This window comes from Somniosus microcephalus, chromosome 28 (assembly GCF_052327205.1).
Source record: "Somniosus microcephalus isolate GS21.2 chromosome 28, FLI_Smic_1.0, whole genome shotgun sequence".
Classification (NCBI taxonomy): domain Eukaryota; kingdom Metazoa; phylum Chordata; class Chondrichthyes; order Squaliformes; family Somniosidae; genus Somniosus; species Somniosus microcephalus.
In genome coordinates, this window is record NC_141014.1 from 19,698,839 (window position 1) to 19,714,817 (window position 15,979).

Below are 15,979 nucleotides of genomic sequence, written 5' to 3' on the forward strand. Positions count from 1 at the left end.
AGCGTGGGGGTGGGTCATGTGATGAATCCTCCAGTAATATATTCAACCAGCGTTAGCAACCCTATCTCGGACATAGAAATAATACGAACATACGAGTTAGGAGCAGGAGTCGGCCACTCGGCCCCTCGAGCCTGCTCCGCCATTCAATAAGATCATGGCTGATCCGATTGCTCCACATTCCCGCCTACCCCCGATAACCTTTCACCCCCTTGCTTATCAAGAATCTATCTACCTCTGCCTTAAAAATATTCAAGGACTCTGCTTCCACCGCCCTCTGAGGAAGAGAGTTCCAAAGACTCACGACCCTCTGTGAGAAAAAATTTCTCCTCATCTCTGTCTTAAATGGGCGACCCCTTTGTTATAAATCTCATCAAGAAACTACTTATGAAATAACGCTGGATGGCCAGCTGGTGGCGCCATCCAAGGAGTATAAATACTCGGGCGTGGGCCCCAGCTTGCCAGGGACATTTTGTAAGACAAGGAGCTAGTGAAATACAACTAGACCTCCATGTTCTGAAACAAGTTGATTAAAGCCTTGCTTTATACTCAAACCAAGTGTGTAGGGAGTTTTATTACGTTACCCTTATTTTTAAACAGTGACCCTTAGTTCTAGGTTCTCCCACAAGAGGAAACATCCTCTCCACATCCACCCTGTCCAGACCCCTCAGGATCTTATATGTCTCAATCAAGTCACCTCTTACTTTTCTAAACTCCAGCGGATACAAGCCTAGCCTGTCCAACCTTTCCTCATAAGACAACCCGCCCAATCCAGGTGTTAGTCTAGTAAACCTTCTCTGAACTGCTTCCAACGCATTTACATCCTTCCTTAAATAAGGAGACCAATACTGTACACAGTACTCCAGATGTGGTCTCACCAATGCCCTGTATCACTGAAGTATAACCTTACATGAGAGATAAGGACTTGAACAAGCCAGAGATTAGCACCAAGGCTGTAGTGTTTGTTTCTAAAGGCAGTTGGTAAAGACTCCAGCGCCTAAAAAAAAATGCAAGGAACTTCCTTAACTTGGATACAAAGTTACACCGGTATTGATCCAATGGTCCCTATAAGCTACCACGCAGTAATACCGATAGCAGAGTTAATTGGAGAATGGTGACTAGAGGGATTGAGGATGGATAGGTTTGCTGAGGGGGCCAGGAGAACCTCCATTTCTGGAACTGGCTACCAAACCCTCAGTCCAGGTCAAAGGTTACTCATCGCCAAACACAACCTCCAGGACCACAAAATAGATAGCACAAGACCACCCCCCCACCCCGCCCCCGACCGGTTTAACAATGTGGGGAATATCTTGAAGAAAAGGATTGCATCTAAACGAAGGGTGAAAGAGATTGGTGCAGCTCTACAGTCCTGAAAGCATGGAGGAGTGGGACCGCCTCAGGTGTGCGTTTCCGCCACAGAGCTACTATGACTCACAAATATCCTCCCTCTTACTCCCACTGAAATGACACATTTTTCCAAACTTTATGAGGTCCCCTCTCCCATTCATGAAAACGCACTTATCGCCCATGTTGACTTGCATTCTAGCCTCTGCCAAGGAAAGCCATTCCATAATAAGGTATCTTTTATTCGTTCATGGGATGTGGGCGTCGCTGGCAAGACCAGCATTTTATTGCCCATCCCTAATTGCCCTGGAGAAGGTGGTGGTGAGCCGCCTCCTTGAACCGCTGCAGTCCGTGTGGTGAAGGTGCTCCCACAGTGCTGTTGGGGAGGGAGTTCCAGGATTTTGACCCAGCGACGATGGCGCTATATTTCCACATCAGGATGATGTGTGACTTGGAGCGGAACTTGGAGGTGGTGGTGTTCCCGTGCGCCTGCTGCCCTTGTCCTTGTAGGCGGTAGAGGTCACGGGTTTGGGAGGCGCTGTCGAAGAAGACGAGGAATTACTCCAACATAAGTCATGAAAGTAGAACAAGGGGGCATAGGTTCAAACTGTAGAAGGACACGTTTGGGACTGATGTCAGGAAGTTCGTCACTCACACGGTGGTCAATACACGGGATGAACATTTGGGTGGGGGAATGAAGGCCAAAAGCCTGCAGTTATATAAGAGCCAGCTAGATGCTGTGATAGGACTACAGGGCTTTTTAGATTGATGAGCCAGGATGGGCTGATTGCCCTTTCTCGTCTGTGTTTAGTCTGTAATCTTGTGAATGAACAAATAGATCTGTGTGAGTGGGCTGGGTAACCCGTGAAGTACATTAAAATGCCAGACAGCTGAAAACAAGAAGAGTTGTGGAAAGTAATTACAGGAAAAGACAAGGCAAGGAAATTTCCTATCAAAGCAATACAGAGAGCGGCAGATAAATTGGATCACTTCTGGTGCCATTGGCGATTATGGGATGTAGCACACAATGTGGGATTATGCAAATATCAGCATTGGCAACACAAATGTAAGTCTGCCGTGGCTCAGTGGGCAGCACTCCTCGCCTCTGAGTCAGAAGGTTGTGGGTTCAAGTCCCACTCCAGGGACTTGAGCACAAAAATCTAGGCTGACACACCAAGGGAGTGCAGCACTGTCGAGGGTGCCATCTTTTGGTTGAGACGTTAAACCGAGGCCCCGTCTACCCTCTCAGGTGGATGTAAAAGTGCCCATGGCACTATTTCGAAGAAGAGCAGGGGGAGTTCTTCCTGGTGTCCTGGCCAATAGTAATCCCTCAATCAGCATCACTAAAACAGATTGTCTGGTCATTATCACATTGCTGTTTGTGGGAGCTTGCTGTGCGCAAATTGGCTGCCGCGTTTCCTACATTACAACAGTGACTACACTTCAAAAGTACTTCATTGGCTGTAAAGTGCTTTGGGATGTCCTGAGGTCGTATATAAATGCAAGTCTTTCTAAAGGAGTGTTTTTAATGTTGGTTATGACATCATTGTTTATAAAGTGCAGCTCTCACAGGATTGAGGCTCTTTTCTGAAGACTGTGTTTAACTACAAGAGCCTGTTCCTTGGCGTCTCTTGCAGACCGAAGAATTGTCCGGTTTCTGCCAATTGTGGAACTGGAGGTCCACCTGCCGATTGTATTCTCAATCACAAGGCTGACCAGCTACTCAATGAACCTGTCCTCCCTCAGTCACCATTTTCCAGTCATTGATCTTACAGCATGAATATTTATAAGGACCAAGATCCTCACTTCTGGCTTGTTCAAGATCTCCCCTATATGAAAGTGCATGGACACCATTTTTGTGAGGGATAGGATCATATAGGATTGACCAGCTTTCTAATACCTGTATAAAAGATCACTGATGTCATGTTTGTAACAGGGTTCAGCTTGCTTTTAGCCTCTGTATGAATTCTGTGCAGGTGCCATGCTTGTTTGGGGCAGGTCCCTCAGGACTAAGCTTCACTCTATTATCGAGGTGAGAGATGTACAGATGCCATTTTTGCTTGGGGCAGGCCTCACAAGACTGAGTTTGCTTTTGTTCTCTGCATAAGAGATGGAGGTGCTGTGTTTGTTTGGGGCATATCTCAGTCTGTGGTCATTTATTCTGCTTCTGTCTCCACTCTTAGACCGTTTGCTGTGTCACACATGAGGCAGTGGCATTTTAATGTTGTACATTTTTTTTATTCGTTCCTGGGATGTGGGCGTCGCTGGCAAGGCCAGCATTTATTGCCCATCCCTAATTGCCCTTGAGAAGGTGGTGGTGAGCCGCCTTCTTGAACCGCTGCAGTCCCGTGTGGTGAAGGTGCTCCCACAGTGCTGTTAGGAGGGAGTTCCAAGATTTTGACCCAGCAACTATGAAGAAACAGCGATATATTTCCAAGTCAGGATGGTGTGTGACTTAGAGGGGAACTTGGAGGTGGTGGTGTTCCCATGCACCTGCTGCCCTTGTCCTTCTAGGTGGAAGAGGTTGCGGGTTTGGGAGGTGCTGCCGAAGAAGCCTTGTCGAGTTGCTGCAGTGCGTCTTGTAGATGGTACACACTGCAGCCACGGTGCGCCGGTGGTGGAGGGAGTGAATGTTTAAGGTGGTGGATGGGGTGCCAATCAAGCAGGCTGCTTTGTCCTGGATGGTGTCGAGCTTCTTGAGTGTTGTTGGAGCTGCACTCATCCAGGCAAGTGGAGAGTATTCCATCACACTCCTGACTTGTGCCTTGTAGATGGTGGAAAGGCTTTGGGGAGTCAGGAGGTGAGACACTCGCCGCAGAATACCCAGCCTCTGACCTGCTCTTGTGGCCACAGTATTTATGTGGCTGGTCCAGATAGGTTTCTGGTCAATGGTGACCCCCCAGGATGTTGATGTTGGGGGATTCGGCGATGGTAATGCCATTGAATGTCAAGGGGCGGTGGTTAGACGCTCTCTTGTTGGAGATAGTCATTGCCTGGCACTTGTGTGGCGTGAATGTTACTTGGTGTCATCCCCTCATGCATGATACCATTGGGTAGGGTGTATACTGATGGAATGACAAAGAATGGAATGGTACAATGCCACTTTAGCACAGTGGATGGGGGAAACAAATTTGTACCTTCGTTCTCAGTTCCTGCAGAAGATGCATTAAGGAGAGGCTGGATATTTCCCTGTGGCGTGGTGGAGGTGGGCGAGCCAACCAGTACAATTTCTGCACCTGCTCCCGATCTGGTTCAGCGCTGCATTGGCAGATATCTGGGTGCAGCCATTCGTACCTGACCTGGGAGCTGGACAAAAAGGAGGCAAAAGACAATGGGGGAAAAATTCGCTGGCGACAATTTTGGGTCACTAACGTCGCCTGGTCACTAAATTTAGCCCGGCGAAAAATAGCGCCGGCAATCGGTAAATTCAGTTTTCGCACCCCAAGAGGGAGCCGGAACGCTAATTCAAGCGCCTCACTTCCTACTTCGAGCGCTAACCCCAAATATCGGGGCGGTGCGTTCTGCAGCGCTGCGCACTGGGCCACGTAGCGCTGCTGCATGAAAGGGCTCCTCCCCTCATTAAGGGGAAGGTCCAAGCCCACAACTCTGCGGGGCCCGACCTGGACCACCGGGGAGCGGGGTGCCGTGCCAGCTCAAGAGGAGTGCCGGGCTGCCAGATCGCGGCACGGGCCCCGCGTTCAAAGAGGCAGCGGGCAAGTAAGTCAGCCGCTCGCCACCTCCCCTTTAGTTAGCGCCCCGCGAGCCTCCTGCCGCTCGGTCGCTGTCATCGCCCGGCGCCGATTCCGGGGGCGCAGGCCAATTCTGCAGGCGAGGCGAAAACGGGGCACTGCGCACAGTGCTGACATTGTCATCGCCTGCACAGCGGAGCGGGGCGCTACCAGTGACCGCCACCACTAAAATCCCATTGAATTTCTGGGGCGCTAACGAGAAGCGCAAATGCACCGAATTTCTAGCCCAACCGATATTATCGTTTGACTAGTAAAAGATCTATTGGGGTTCCCCACCAATCCCCCTCCCGCCACCACCACCCCCTCCCAACTGTGCTGGATAAAAAAGATGGTTCATTAGCATCACTTTGACATTTGTTGCTCTGGATCCTTACCCAGGGACCCCAGTGGCATATGGGTACACTGTCAGCCGTGGCTCAGCTGGTAGCACTGCCTCTCGCCTCTGAGTCAGAAGGTTGTGGGTTTAAGCCCCACTCCAGAGACTTGAGCACAACAATCCAGGCTGACAATCCAGTGCAGCGCTGAGGGAGTGCTGCACTGTCGGAGGTGCCGTCTTTCAGATGAGACGTTAAACCGAGGCCCCGTCTGCTCTCTCAGGTGGACGTAAACGATCCCGCGGCACTATTTCGAAGAAGAGCAGGGGAGTTCTCCCCGGTGTCCTGGCCAATATTGATCCCTCAATCAACATCATCACTAAAAACAGATTATCTGGTCATTATCACATTTGTGGGAGCTTGCTGTGTGCAAATTGGCTGCCGCGTTTCCTACATTACAACAGTGACTACACTTCAATAAGTACTTCATTGGCTGTAAAGCGCTTGGGGTCGTCCTGAGGTTGTGTAAGGCAAGTTGTAAAAATGACAAGCCTTTCTTTCTATTGGGTGAGAGCAGGATCGTCTACGATGCACACTACAGTCAAATATCCCACCGATATCCACTGCCTAAGCTCATTACGTGAAGAATGGCCTCGGTTCAGTTGTGGGCGGGGGGGTGGGGGGGGGTAGTAGCTGGCACTAGTGTAACCGTAGGGCAATGCGTGTTCCCACCCCAGGAGATCAACGGGCGAAGGAAAAAAAAAAACCTTTTTGCAAAATAAAAATCCTGCGAGCATGTCAGGCGTCGGGAGTTAACGCGGCTGGGAAACTGCAGCTCAGTGCCGGCACCCCGGACGATTAGCATCACCGAACCTGCACACCACATCCTCATCTGTAATGAGCATGCTGACTGTGAGCTGGGGCTGGGATTTCAGCTGTTAAGGGAGGGTTGTGTCTCAGAAGGGAGTGGGGGGTGGGTTGTCGGGGGCGGGGGGGGCTGCTGTAACGATGGAGCCAGAATCAATTAATATTCTGGTCATGTGACACCAGTGTCAGACAACATCTCTATGGGCCAGGATCCCGGGAAACACAACAATATAATATCAGGTTGTAGCGACATCATATTTCAACGGAGAAGAAGGAAATTTTTTTTTATAAAAGGGAATCATCGCAGGTGTGAGCAGGTCTCCTAGATGTGGAAAGGTATTTGGTTTTCTTCCATTTCTTTGTTGTGTTCCGTCTGCCTCTGTGCAGATTCAGGGTGTATTCTGATTGCTTCTGCCTCTCAGCTACCGAATCTAATTTCCACGGCAGGGCTCTGACAATCCAAGGTTGCATCACAATATTCTCCCACAGCTATTTTTGCATTTGCTAAATGGGGTGTTTCCCTGCTCGAGAGGCTGGGAGGAGGTGGGGGGGGGGAATCGAATTTTGCTTTGCAGGGAGGGTCTGATTGCTTTGAAAATAAATGTATAAATTTAATAATTAACTATTTGGGGCCCAGATTCTTAGCGTCCCACCAGATTCGCGGTGGTTAATTTTTTACAGATCCCCGAAGATTATTACACACGCTAATGATTTCTGTTGACGCTCGCAATCTGTGCCTAATTTGAAAGCCTTGTCTGGGATGTACAGCTCGCTTCGGTGCAATAATTCTGGCTTGCCCCAGCGCCGGTGTCTGCTGGTTCTCTCAGACGACTGATGATCAATCGATCGGCCAGGGCCAGCCGAGTGCGGGGCAGGGTAATCCGCCGGCGTGTGGGCGGGCGTTCCCGTCGACGGGCGCGTCGGTGCCGCGGGCGTCGGCCATTTAAATTTTGAAGCGGGGCCCGTCGAGCCGTTGCCGTTATTACTGATCGCTCTGCTTATTCGCGACACGACTGCTAACAGTGACCGGGGAGATGTAGCTCCTCACCTTTCGGGTGCAGAGGCAGCTTTAAAGCTGCACGTTGCTGCAAAAATGGGCCCATTCCGTGCTCGAGCCACAGAGGCAGTTGAGTGTGAATATATAAAAATGTATTTTAACCGTGCCAGATTGAGGGCTGCTTGAGCGGCTACAGACTGATCCCAGAGTGAGAGTGTAACAAGAGTCTGTTTTACAGTTTGTCGATCTGACATCTAACAACGATGTGAAACACTGGCACCTCAATGGAGAGATTCCCTCTTTAAAAGGGTTCTTAGTGGTAAGCAATATTCCCTGCACTTTTGAGTGGGGGGGGCAGCGAGGCCCCTTTAACGGGATGCGCGGCCCACTCGAAATTCCGCGCACGCGCAGTTTTTCCGATTTGAAAGCCGGCTGCACGGGAGCTCTCAGGAGCGCTGCGCGTTCGCGCGACCGCACTGCTTAAAGGGAACGTTGGTGGTAAGAATCCCTCTTTAAAAGATGGCTCAATGCTGAGACACCTGGCCGGCCTCTCACATTCCACCCTACGTAAACTTGAGATCATCCAAAACTCGGCCGCCCGTGTCCTAACTCGCATCGAGTCCCGTTCGCCCGTCTCCCCTGTGCTCGCTGACCTACATTGGCTCCCGGTTAAGCAGCGCCTCGATTTCAAAATTCTCATCCTTGTTTTCAAATCCCTCCATGGCCTCGCCCCTCCCTATCTCTGTAATCTCCTCCAGCCCCACAACCCCCCGAGATATCTGCGCTCCTCTAATTCTGCCCTCTTGAGGATCCCTGATTATAATCGCTCCACCATTGGTGGCCGTGCCTTCTGTTGCCTGGGCCCTAAGCTCTGGAATTCCCTGCCTCAACCTCTCCACCTCGCTACCTCGCTTTCCTCCTTTAAGACGCTCCTTAAAACCTACCTCTTTGACCAAGCTTTTGGTCACCTACCCTAATATCTCCTTACATGGCTCGGTGTCAAATTTTTTGTCTTAAAATCCTCCTGTGAAGCGCCTTGGGACATTTTACTACGTTAAAGGCGCTATATAAATACAAGTTGTTGCAACGCCATATGCAAAAAGGTTCTCGATGGTAAAACTCTCCATTTAAATGTTATCTCAATAATGGGGCAAGCCTCTAGCTTAGTGGTAGCATTCTGGCCGAACCAGCCTATCAGCTGGTATGAAGCTGGTTACGGCCATGAAAGGAGCCTCCACATCACGGCCTGTCAGACTCTTAATCAGCTTCCGCTACTTCACTGTTCTCCAAGAGAAGTACGTGATGATACACAAACAGCAGCACCCCAACTATGAAACCCCATCTTCAAAAGGGGATGGATTGATCCCATCGCTGAGATCCTGGGCTAAAATTTCCATGAGACTTTCTACCGATCTCCCACTGTACCTTCGACTGGAGATTCGTGGTAACCGGGCAGCAATGGCTTATGTGACAATGACATTTTGTTTTTCAGACTGGAGGATGTTAGACAGTGGTGTTCCCCAAGGATCAGTGCTGGGGCCACTGCTTTTTTTGATATATATAAATGACCTGGATATTGGAATACAGAGTAGAATTTCTAAATTTGCCAATGACACCTAACTTGGGGGTGTGGTAAATAATAATGATGATACCAATTGACTGCAACAGGACATAGAAAGGCTAGCAGAATGGGCAGACAAGTGGCAGATGGAATTTAATATAGTGAAGTGTGAGGTGATGCATTTTGGCAGAAGGAACAGGGAGAGGCAATATACACTTAATGACACAGTTTTAAAGAGTGTGCAGGGACAGAGGGACCTGGGAGTTAATGTGCATAGGTCCCTGAAGGTGACGAAACATATTGAGAGAGTGGTTAGCAAAGCATAGGGATCTTGGGTTTCATAAATAGAGGTATTGAGTACAAAAGTAGAGAAGTTATGCTGACCCTTTATAAAGCGCTGGTTTGGCCACAAATGGAGTATTGCGTCCAGTTCTGGTCACCACACTTTAGGAAGGATGTGAAGGCCCTTGAGAGGGTGCAGAGGAGATTTACCAGAATGGTTCCGGGGATGGGGGATCTTAGCTATAAGGACAGGTTGGAGAAGCTGGATTTGTTTTCATTAGAGCAAAGGAGGTTGAGGGGTGATTTGATAGAGGTGTACAAGATTAGGACGGGTTTGGATAGGCTAGACGGGGAAAGGCTGTTCCCACTAGTTGATGGTACAAGGACTAGGGGACACAGATTTAAGGTTTTGGGCAAGAGATACAGGGGGGATGCGAGGAAAAACTTTTCTTACACAGCGAGTGGTGAGGACCTGGAACTCGCTGCCGACGGAAGTGGTGGAAGCGGAGACACTCAATGTTTTCAAGGGGAGACTGGATAGGCACTTGAGGGAAATAAACTTGCAGGGCTACGGGGATAGAGCGGGGGAATGGGACTGACTAGATTGCTCTACATGGACTCGATGGGCCGAATGGCCTCCTTCTGTGCCGTTATGACAGGCATGTGTTTTTGATGGGGATTCTGAGGGATGACTCAACTCTCCAAAAGTGATTTCGGTGGTGAGATCCCCTCATCAAAAGGGATCACTATGGGTGAGATTGTCTCTTTGAAAGGGAAACTAGTGGTATGGAACTACTTGTAAAAGAGGTTCTAATGCTGAGAGCCCCCTCTTTAAAAGGTGCCCCAATGGTGAAACTCTCTCTGTAAAAGGGGCTGTGATAGTGAGACTCTCTGTAAAAGGGGCTGTGATGGTGAGACTCTCTGTAAAAGGGGTTGTGATAGTGAGACTCTCTGTAAAAGGGGCTGTGATGGTGAGACTCTCTGTAAAAGGGGCTGTGATGGTGAGACTGTAAAAGGGGCTGTGATGGTGAGACTGTGTAAAAGGGGCTGTGATGGTGAGACTCTCTGTAAAAGGGGCTGTGATGGTGAGACTGTAAAAGGGGCTGTGATGGTGAGACTGTGTAAAAGGGGCTGTGATGGTGAGACTGTGTAAAAGGGGCTGTGATGGTGAGACTCTCTGTAAAAGGGGCTGTGATGGTGAGACTGTGTAAAAGGGGCTGTGATGGTGAGACTCTCTGTAAAAGGGGCTGTGATGGTGAGACTCTCTGTAAAAGGGGCTGTGATGGTGAGACTGTAAAAGGGGCTGTGATGGTGAGACTCTGTAAGAGGGGCTGTGATGGTGAAACTCTCTGTAAAAGGGATTGCGATGGTGAGACTCTCTGTAAAAGGGGCTGTGATGTTGTAACTCTCTTTAATAGGGCCCTTGATGGTCAGGCCCCCTGTTTGTGATTTGTGCTGTTGGTGATGGTTGTTGCATCTCACATGTAATTAATTGGCTGTGAAGTGCATGGTTGCATTCTGAGTTCATGTAAGGTGTGATATAAATGCAGGTTCTTCTCTTTCTTACAGGGTTGGGGCGCACCCTTTTAAAACTCAATGTTAATTATCCTGATCAATCTTTTATCTTCTGCCGTTATTTTGTTCTTCTTTGTTATTAGCAGTGGAAACGCAGTCATCGATGGTGCAGGCTCGATGGGCCGAAATGGCCTCTATCTGTACTGTGAGGTTTCTGTGATTCTGTGATTAACCTGGCGAGCCTCTGCAATCTTTCTCAAGTGTATTCCTTCCTGTGCATTGCCTGGAAGTCCCACGTTCATGGTGTTTGACAGGAGTTATGGCAGGAGACGGGGAGAGCCCTGTGTTAGACAAGCAGTTTCTTCCAGCAAAGACTCCCAATCACATTAAACAGAACATTTCAAAACCAACCGGCAAGGCAAAAGAACGCTGATGTTAAACTAACACTCCATTACTCCAACTTAACTTTAGATGGGTCCTGACTATGAGACCCTCCCCTTTAAAAGGCCGTGGGAGTGCGATCTCCTTTGGAGAGTGCTCCCTGACAGTGCCGTGATAGTGAACAGCAGATTACTAACACTAATTTAGGTCCCTTCCATCTCCCGATCATCGCCTCTGCCTTACTCCCAAGGATCCATCATTGGACCCTTATCTTCCTCATGTGCATGCTGTCCCTCAGTGAAATCATCTGTACGCATGAGGTCACCTTCCATCATTGCTGATGACCCTCAGCTGATTCTCCTCACCACTTCCCTGGACCCACACCCAGCTCTGTGCTGTCGGACTGCCTGCCTGACGTTCAGCTGTTGGCTCAGACAGAATTTCCTCCAATTCAACATCGGGAAGGCAAAAAAACATTTGTTTTGGAACCCACCAAAATCTCTGCTCCCTTCTCACTGACTCCAACCCGCTTCCTGGCGGCTTCCTCAGGTTGACCCAGACTGCATTAAAGTCAGAATCCTGGCTGATCCAGAACTGAGCCTCAAACCCCATATCGAATCCATCGTCCAAAACAATTTACTCCAATATGGGGATGAGGTGGTGTGTCTCAGTGTGGATCAGGTGTTGTTTCACTGGATCAGGTGGTGTCTCAGTGTGGATCAGGTGGTGTCTCAGTGGATCAGGTGGTGTCTCAGTGGATCAGGTGGTGTCTCAGTGGATCAGGTGGTGTCTCAGTGTGGATCAGGTGGTGTCTCAGTGTGGATCAGGTGGTGTCTCGGTGTGGATCAGGTGGTGTCTCAGTGGATCAGGTGGTGTCTCAGTGTGGATCAGGTGGTGTCTCAGTGTGGATCAGGTGGTGTCTCAGTGTGGATCAGGTGGTGTCTCAGTGTGGATCAGGTGGTGTCTCAGTGTGGATCAGGTGGTGTCTCAGTGGATCAGGTGGTGTCTCAGTCTGGATCAGGTGGTGTCTCAGTGTGGATCAGGCGGTGTCTCAGTGTGGATCAGGTGGTGTCTCAGTGCGGATCAGGTGGTGTCTCAGTGGATCAGGTGGTGTCTCAGTGGATCAGGTGGTGTCTCAGTGGATCAGGTGGTGTCTCAGTGTGGATCAGGTGGTGTCTCAGTGTGGATCAGGTGGTGTCTCAGTGTGGATCAGGTGGTGTCTCAGTGTGGGTCAGGTGGTGTCTCAGTGGATCAGGTGGTGTCTCAGTGTGGATCGGGTGGTGTCTCAGTGTGGATCAGGTGGTGTCTCAGTGTGGATCAGGTGGTGTCTCAGTGTGGATCAGGTGGTGTCTCAGTGTGGATCAGGTGGTGTCTCGGTGTGGATCAGGTGGTGTCTCAGTGTGGATCAGGTGGTGTCTCAGTGGATCAGGTGGTGTCTCAGTGTGGATCAGGTGGTGTCTCAGTGTAGATCAGGTGGTGTCTCAGTGTGGATCAGGTGGTGTCTCAGTGGATCAGGTGGTGTCTCAGTGTGGATCAGGTGGTGTCTCAGTGTGGATCAGGTGGTGTCTCAGTGAGCATCAGGTGGTGTCTCAGTGGATCAGGTGGTGTCTCAGTGTGGATCAGGTGGTGTCTCAGTGTGGATCAGGTGGTGTCTCAGTGGATCAGGTGGTGTCTCAGTGTGGATCAGGTGGTGTCTCAGTGTGGATCAGGTGGTGTCTCAGTGTGGGTCAGGTGGTGTCTCAGTGTGGATCAGGTGGTGTCTCAGTGGATCAGGTGGTGTCTCAGTGTGGATCAGGTGGTATCTCAGTGTGGGTCAGGTGGTGTCTCAGTGGATCAGGTGGTGTCTCAGTGGATCAGGTGGTGTCTCAGTGTGGATCAGGTGGTGTCTCAGTGTGGATCAGGTGGTGTCTCAGTGAGCATCAGGTGCTGTCTCAGTGGATCAGGTGGTGTCTCAGTGTGGATCAGGTGGTGTCTCAGTGTGGATCAGGTGGTGTCTCAGTGTGGATCAGGTGGTGTCTCAGTGTGGATCAGGTGGTGTCTCAGTGGATCAGGTGGTGTCTCAGTGGATCAGGTGGTGTCTCAGTGTGGATCAGGTGGTGTCTCAGTGGACCAGGTGGTGTCTCAGTGGATCAGGTGGTGTCTCAGTGTGGATCAGGTGGTGTCTCAGTGGACCAGGTGGCGTCTCAGTGTGGATCAGGTGGTGTCTCAGTGGATCAGGTGGTGTCTCAGTGTGGATCAGGTGGTGTCTCAGTGTGGATCAGGTGGTGTCTCAGTGGATCAGGTGGTGTCTCAGTGGATCAGGTGGTGTCTCAGTGTGGATCAGGTGGTGTCTCAGTGGATCAGGTGGTGTCTCAGTGGATCAGGTGGTGTCTCAGTGGATCAGGTGGTGTCTCAGTGTGGATCAGGTGGTGTCTCAGTGTGGATCAGGTGGTGTCTCAGTGTGGATCAGGTGGTGTCTCAGTGTGGATCAGGTGGTGTCTCAGTGTGGATCAGGTGGTGTCTCAGTGTGGATCAGGTGGTGTCTCAGTGTGGATCAGGTGGTGTCTCAGTGTGGATCAGGTGGTGTCTCAGTGTGGATCAGGTGGTGTCTCATTGTGGATCAGGTGGTGTCTCGGTGTGGATCAGGTGGTGTCTCAGTGTGGATCAGGTGGTGTCTCAGTGTGGATCAGGTGGTGTCTCAGTGTGGATCAGGTGGTGTCTCAGTGTGGATCAGGTGGTGTCTCAGTGTGGATCAGGTGGTGTCTCAGTGTGGATCAGGTGGTGTCTCAGTGTGGATCAGGTGGTGTCTCAGTGGATCAGGTGGTGTCTCAGTGTGGATCAGGTGGTGTCTCAGTGTGGATCAGGTGGTGTCTCAGTGGATCAGGTGGTGTCTCAGTGGATCAGGTGTTGTTTCAGTGGATCAGGTGGTGTCTCAGTGTGGATCAGGTGGTGTCTCAGTGTGGATCAGGTGGTGTCTCAGTGTGGATCAGGTGGTGTCTCAGTGGATCAGGTGGTGTCTCAGTGTGGATCAGGTGGTGTCTCAGTGTGGATCAGGTGGTGTCTCAGTGGATCAGGTGGTGTCTCAGTGTGGATCAGGTGGTGTCTCAGTGTGGATCAGGTGGTGTCTCAGTGGATCAGGTGGTGTCTCAGTGTGGATCAGGTGGTGTCTCAGTGTGGATCAGGTGGTGTCTCAGTGGATCAGGTGGTGTCTCAGTGTGGATCAGGTGGTGTCTCAGTGTGGATCAGGTGGTGTCTCAGTGTGGATCAGGTGGTGTCTCAGTGTGGATCAGGTGGTGTCTCAGTGTGGATCAGGTGGTGTCTCAGTGGATCAGGTGGTGTCTCAGTGTGGATCAGGTGGTGTCTCAGTGGATCAGGTGGTGTCTCAGTGGATCAGGTGGTGTCTCAGTGGATCAGGTGGTGTCTCAGTGTGAATCAGGTGGTGTCTCAGTGTGGATCAGGTGGTGTCTCAGTGTGGATCAGGTGGTGTCTCAGTGTGGATCAGGTGGTGTCTCAGTGGATCAGGTGGTGTCTCAGTGTGGATCAGGTGGTGTCTCAGTGTGGATCAGGTGGTGACTCAGTGGATCAGGTGGTGTCTCAGTGGATCAGGTGGTGTCTCAGTGTGGATCAGGTGGTGTCTCAGTGGATCAGGTGGTGTCTCAGTGTGGATCAGGTGGTGTCCCAGTGTGGATCAGGTGGTGTCTCAGTGTGGATCAGGTGGTGTCTCAGTGTGGATCAGGTGGTGTCTCAGTGTGGATCAGGTGGTGTCTCAGTGTGGATCAGGTGGTGTCTCAGTGTGGATCAGGTGGTGTCTCAGTGTGGATCAGGTGGTGTCTCAGTGTGGATCAGGTGGTGTCTCAGTGTGGATCAGGTGGTGTCTCAGTGTGGATCAGGTGGTGTCTCAGTGTGGATCAGGTGGTGTCTCAGTGTGGATCAGATGGTGTCTCAGTGGATCAGGTGGCGTCTCAGTGTGGATCAGGTGGTGTCTCAGTGGATCAGGTGGTGTCTCAGTGTGGATCAGGTGGTGTCTCAGTGGATCAGATGGTGTCTCAGTGGATCAGGTGGCATCTCAGTGTGGATCAGGTGGTGTCTCAGTGGATCAGGTGGTGTCTCAGTGTGAATCAGGTGGTGTCTCAGTGTGAATCAGGTGGTGTCTCAGTGGATCAGGTGGTGTCTCAGTGTGGATCAGGTGGTGTCTCAGTGGATCAGGTGGTGTCTCAGTGGATCAGGTGGTGTCTCAGTGTGGATCAGGTGGTGTCTCAGTGGATCAGGTGGTGTCTCAGTGTGGATCAGGTGGTGTCTCAGTGTGGATCAGGTGGTGTCTCAGTGTGGATCAGGTGGTGTCTCAGTGTGGATCAGGTGGTGTCTCAGTGTGGATCAGGTGGTGTCTCAGTGTGGATCAGGTGGTGTCTCAGTGTGGATCAGGTGGTGTCTCAGTGTATCAGGTGGTGTCTCAGTGTGGATCAGGTGGTGTCTCAGTGTGGATCAGGTGGTGACTCAGTGGATCAGGTGGTGTCTCAGTGGATCAGGTGGTGTCTCAGTGTGGATCAGGCAGTGTCTCAGTGGATCAGGTGGTGTCTCAGTGTGGATCAGGTGGTGTCTCAGTGTGGATCAGGTGGTGTCTCAGTGGATCAGGTGGTGTCTCAGTGTGGATCAGGTGGTGTCCCAGTGTGGATCAGGTGGTGTCTCAGTGTGGATCAGGTGGTGTCCCAGTGTGGATCAGGTGGTGTCTCAGTGGATCAGGTGGTGTCTCCGTGTGGATCAGGTGGTGTCTCAGTGTGGATCAGGTGGTGTCTCAGTGTGGATCAGGTGGTGTCTCAGTGTGGATCAGGTGGTGTCTCAGTGTGGATCAGGTGGTGTCTCCGTGTGGATCAGGTGGTGTCTCAGTGGATCAGGTGGTGTCTCAGTGGATCAGGTGGCGTCTCAGTGTGGATCAGGTGGTGTCTCAGTGGATCAGATGGTGTCTCAGTGTGGATCAGGTGGTGTCTCAGTGTGG

At 50.8% G+C, this 15,979-nt stretch overlaps 1 protein-coding gene across 2 annotated transcripts in view; it reads left to right on the forward strand.

The window, feature by feature from the left end:
* The window catches only part of septin3 (septin 3), a 77,506-nt gene that overhangs the window by 8,523 nt on the left and 53,004 nt on the right, over window positions 1–15,979 (forward strand). The window contains exon 1 of one of the 2 annotated variants that reach the window (XM_085969575.1): window positions 6,429–6,607. The exons of the other annotated variant lie outside the window; for it this stretch is intronic. Within the exon in view, the coding sequence (XP_085825701.1) occupies window positions 6,598–6,607 (10 nt within the window). The 5' untranslated portion in view covers window positions 6,429–6,597. Of the gene's footprint in view, window positions 1–6,428; window positions 6,608–15,979 lie in introns of those variants that run through there. 2 annotated transcript variants of the gene reach the window in all.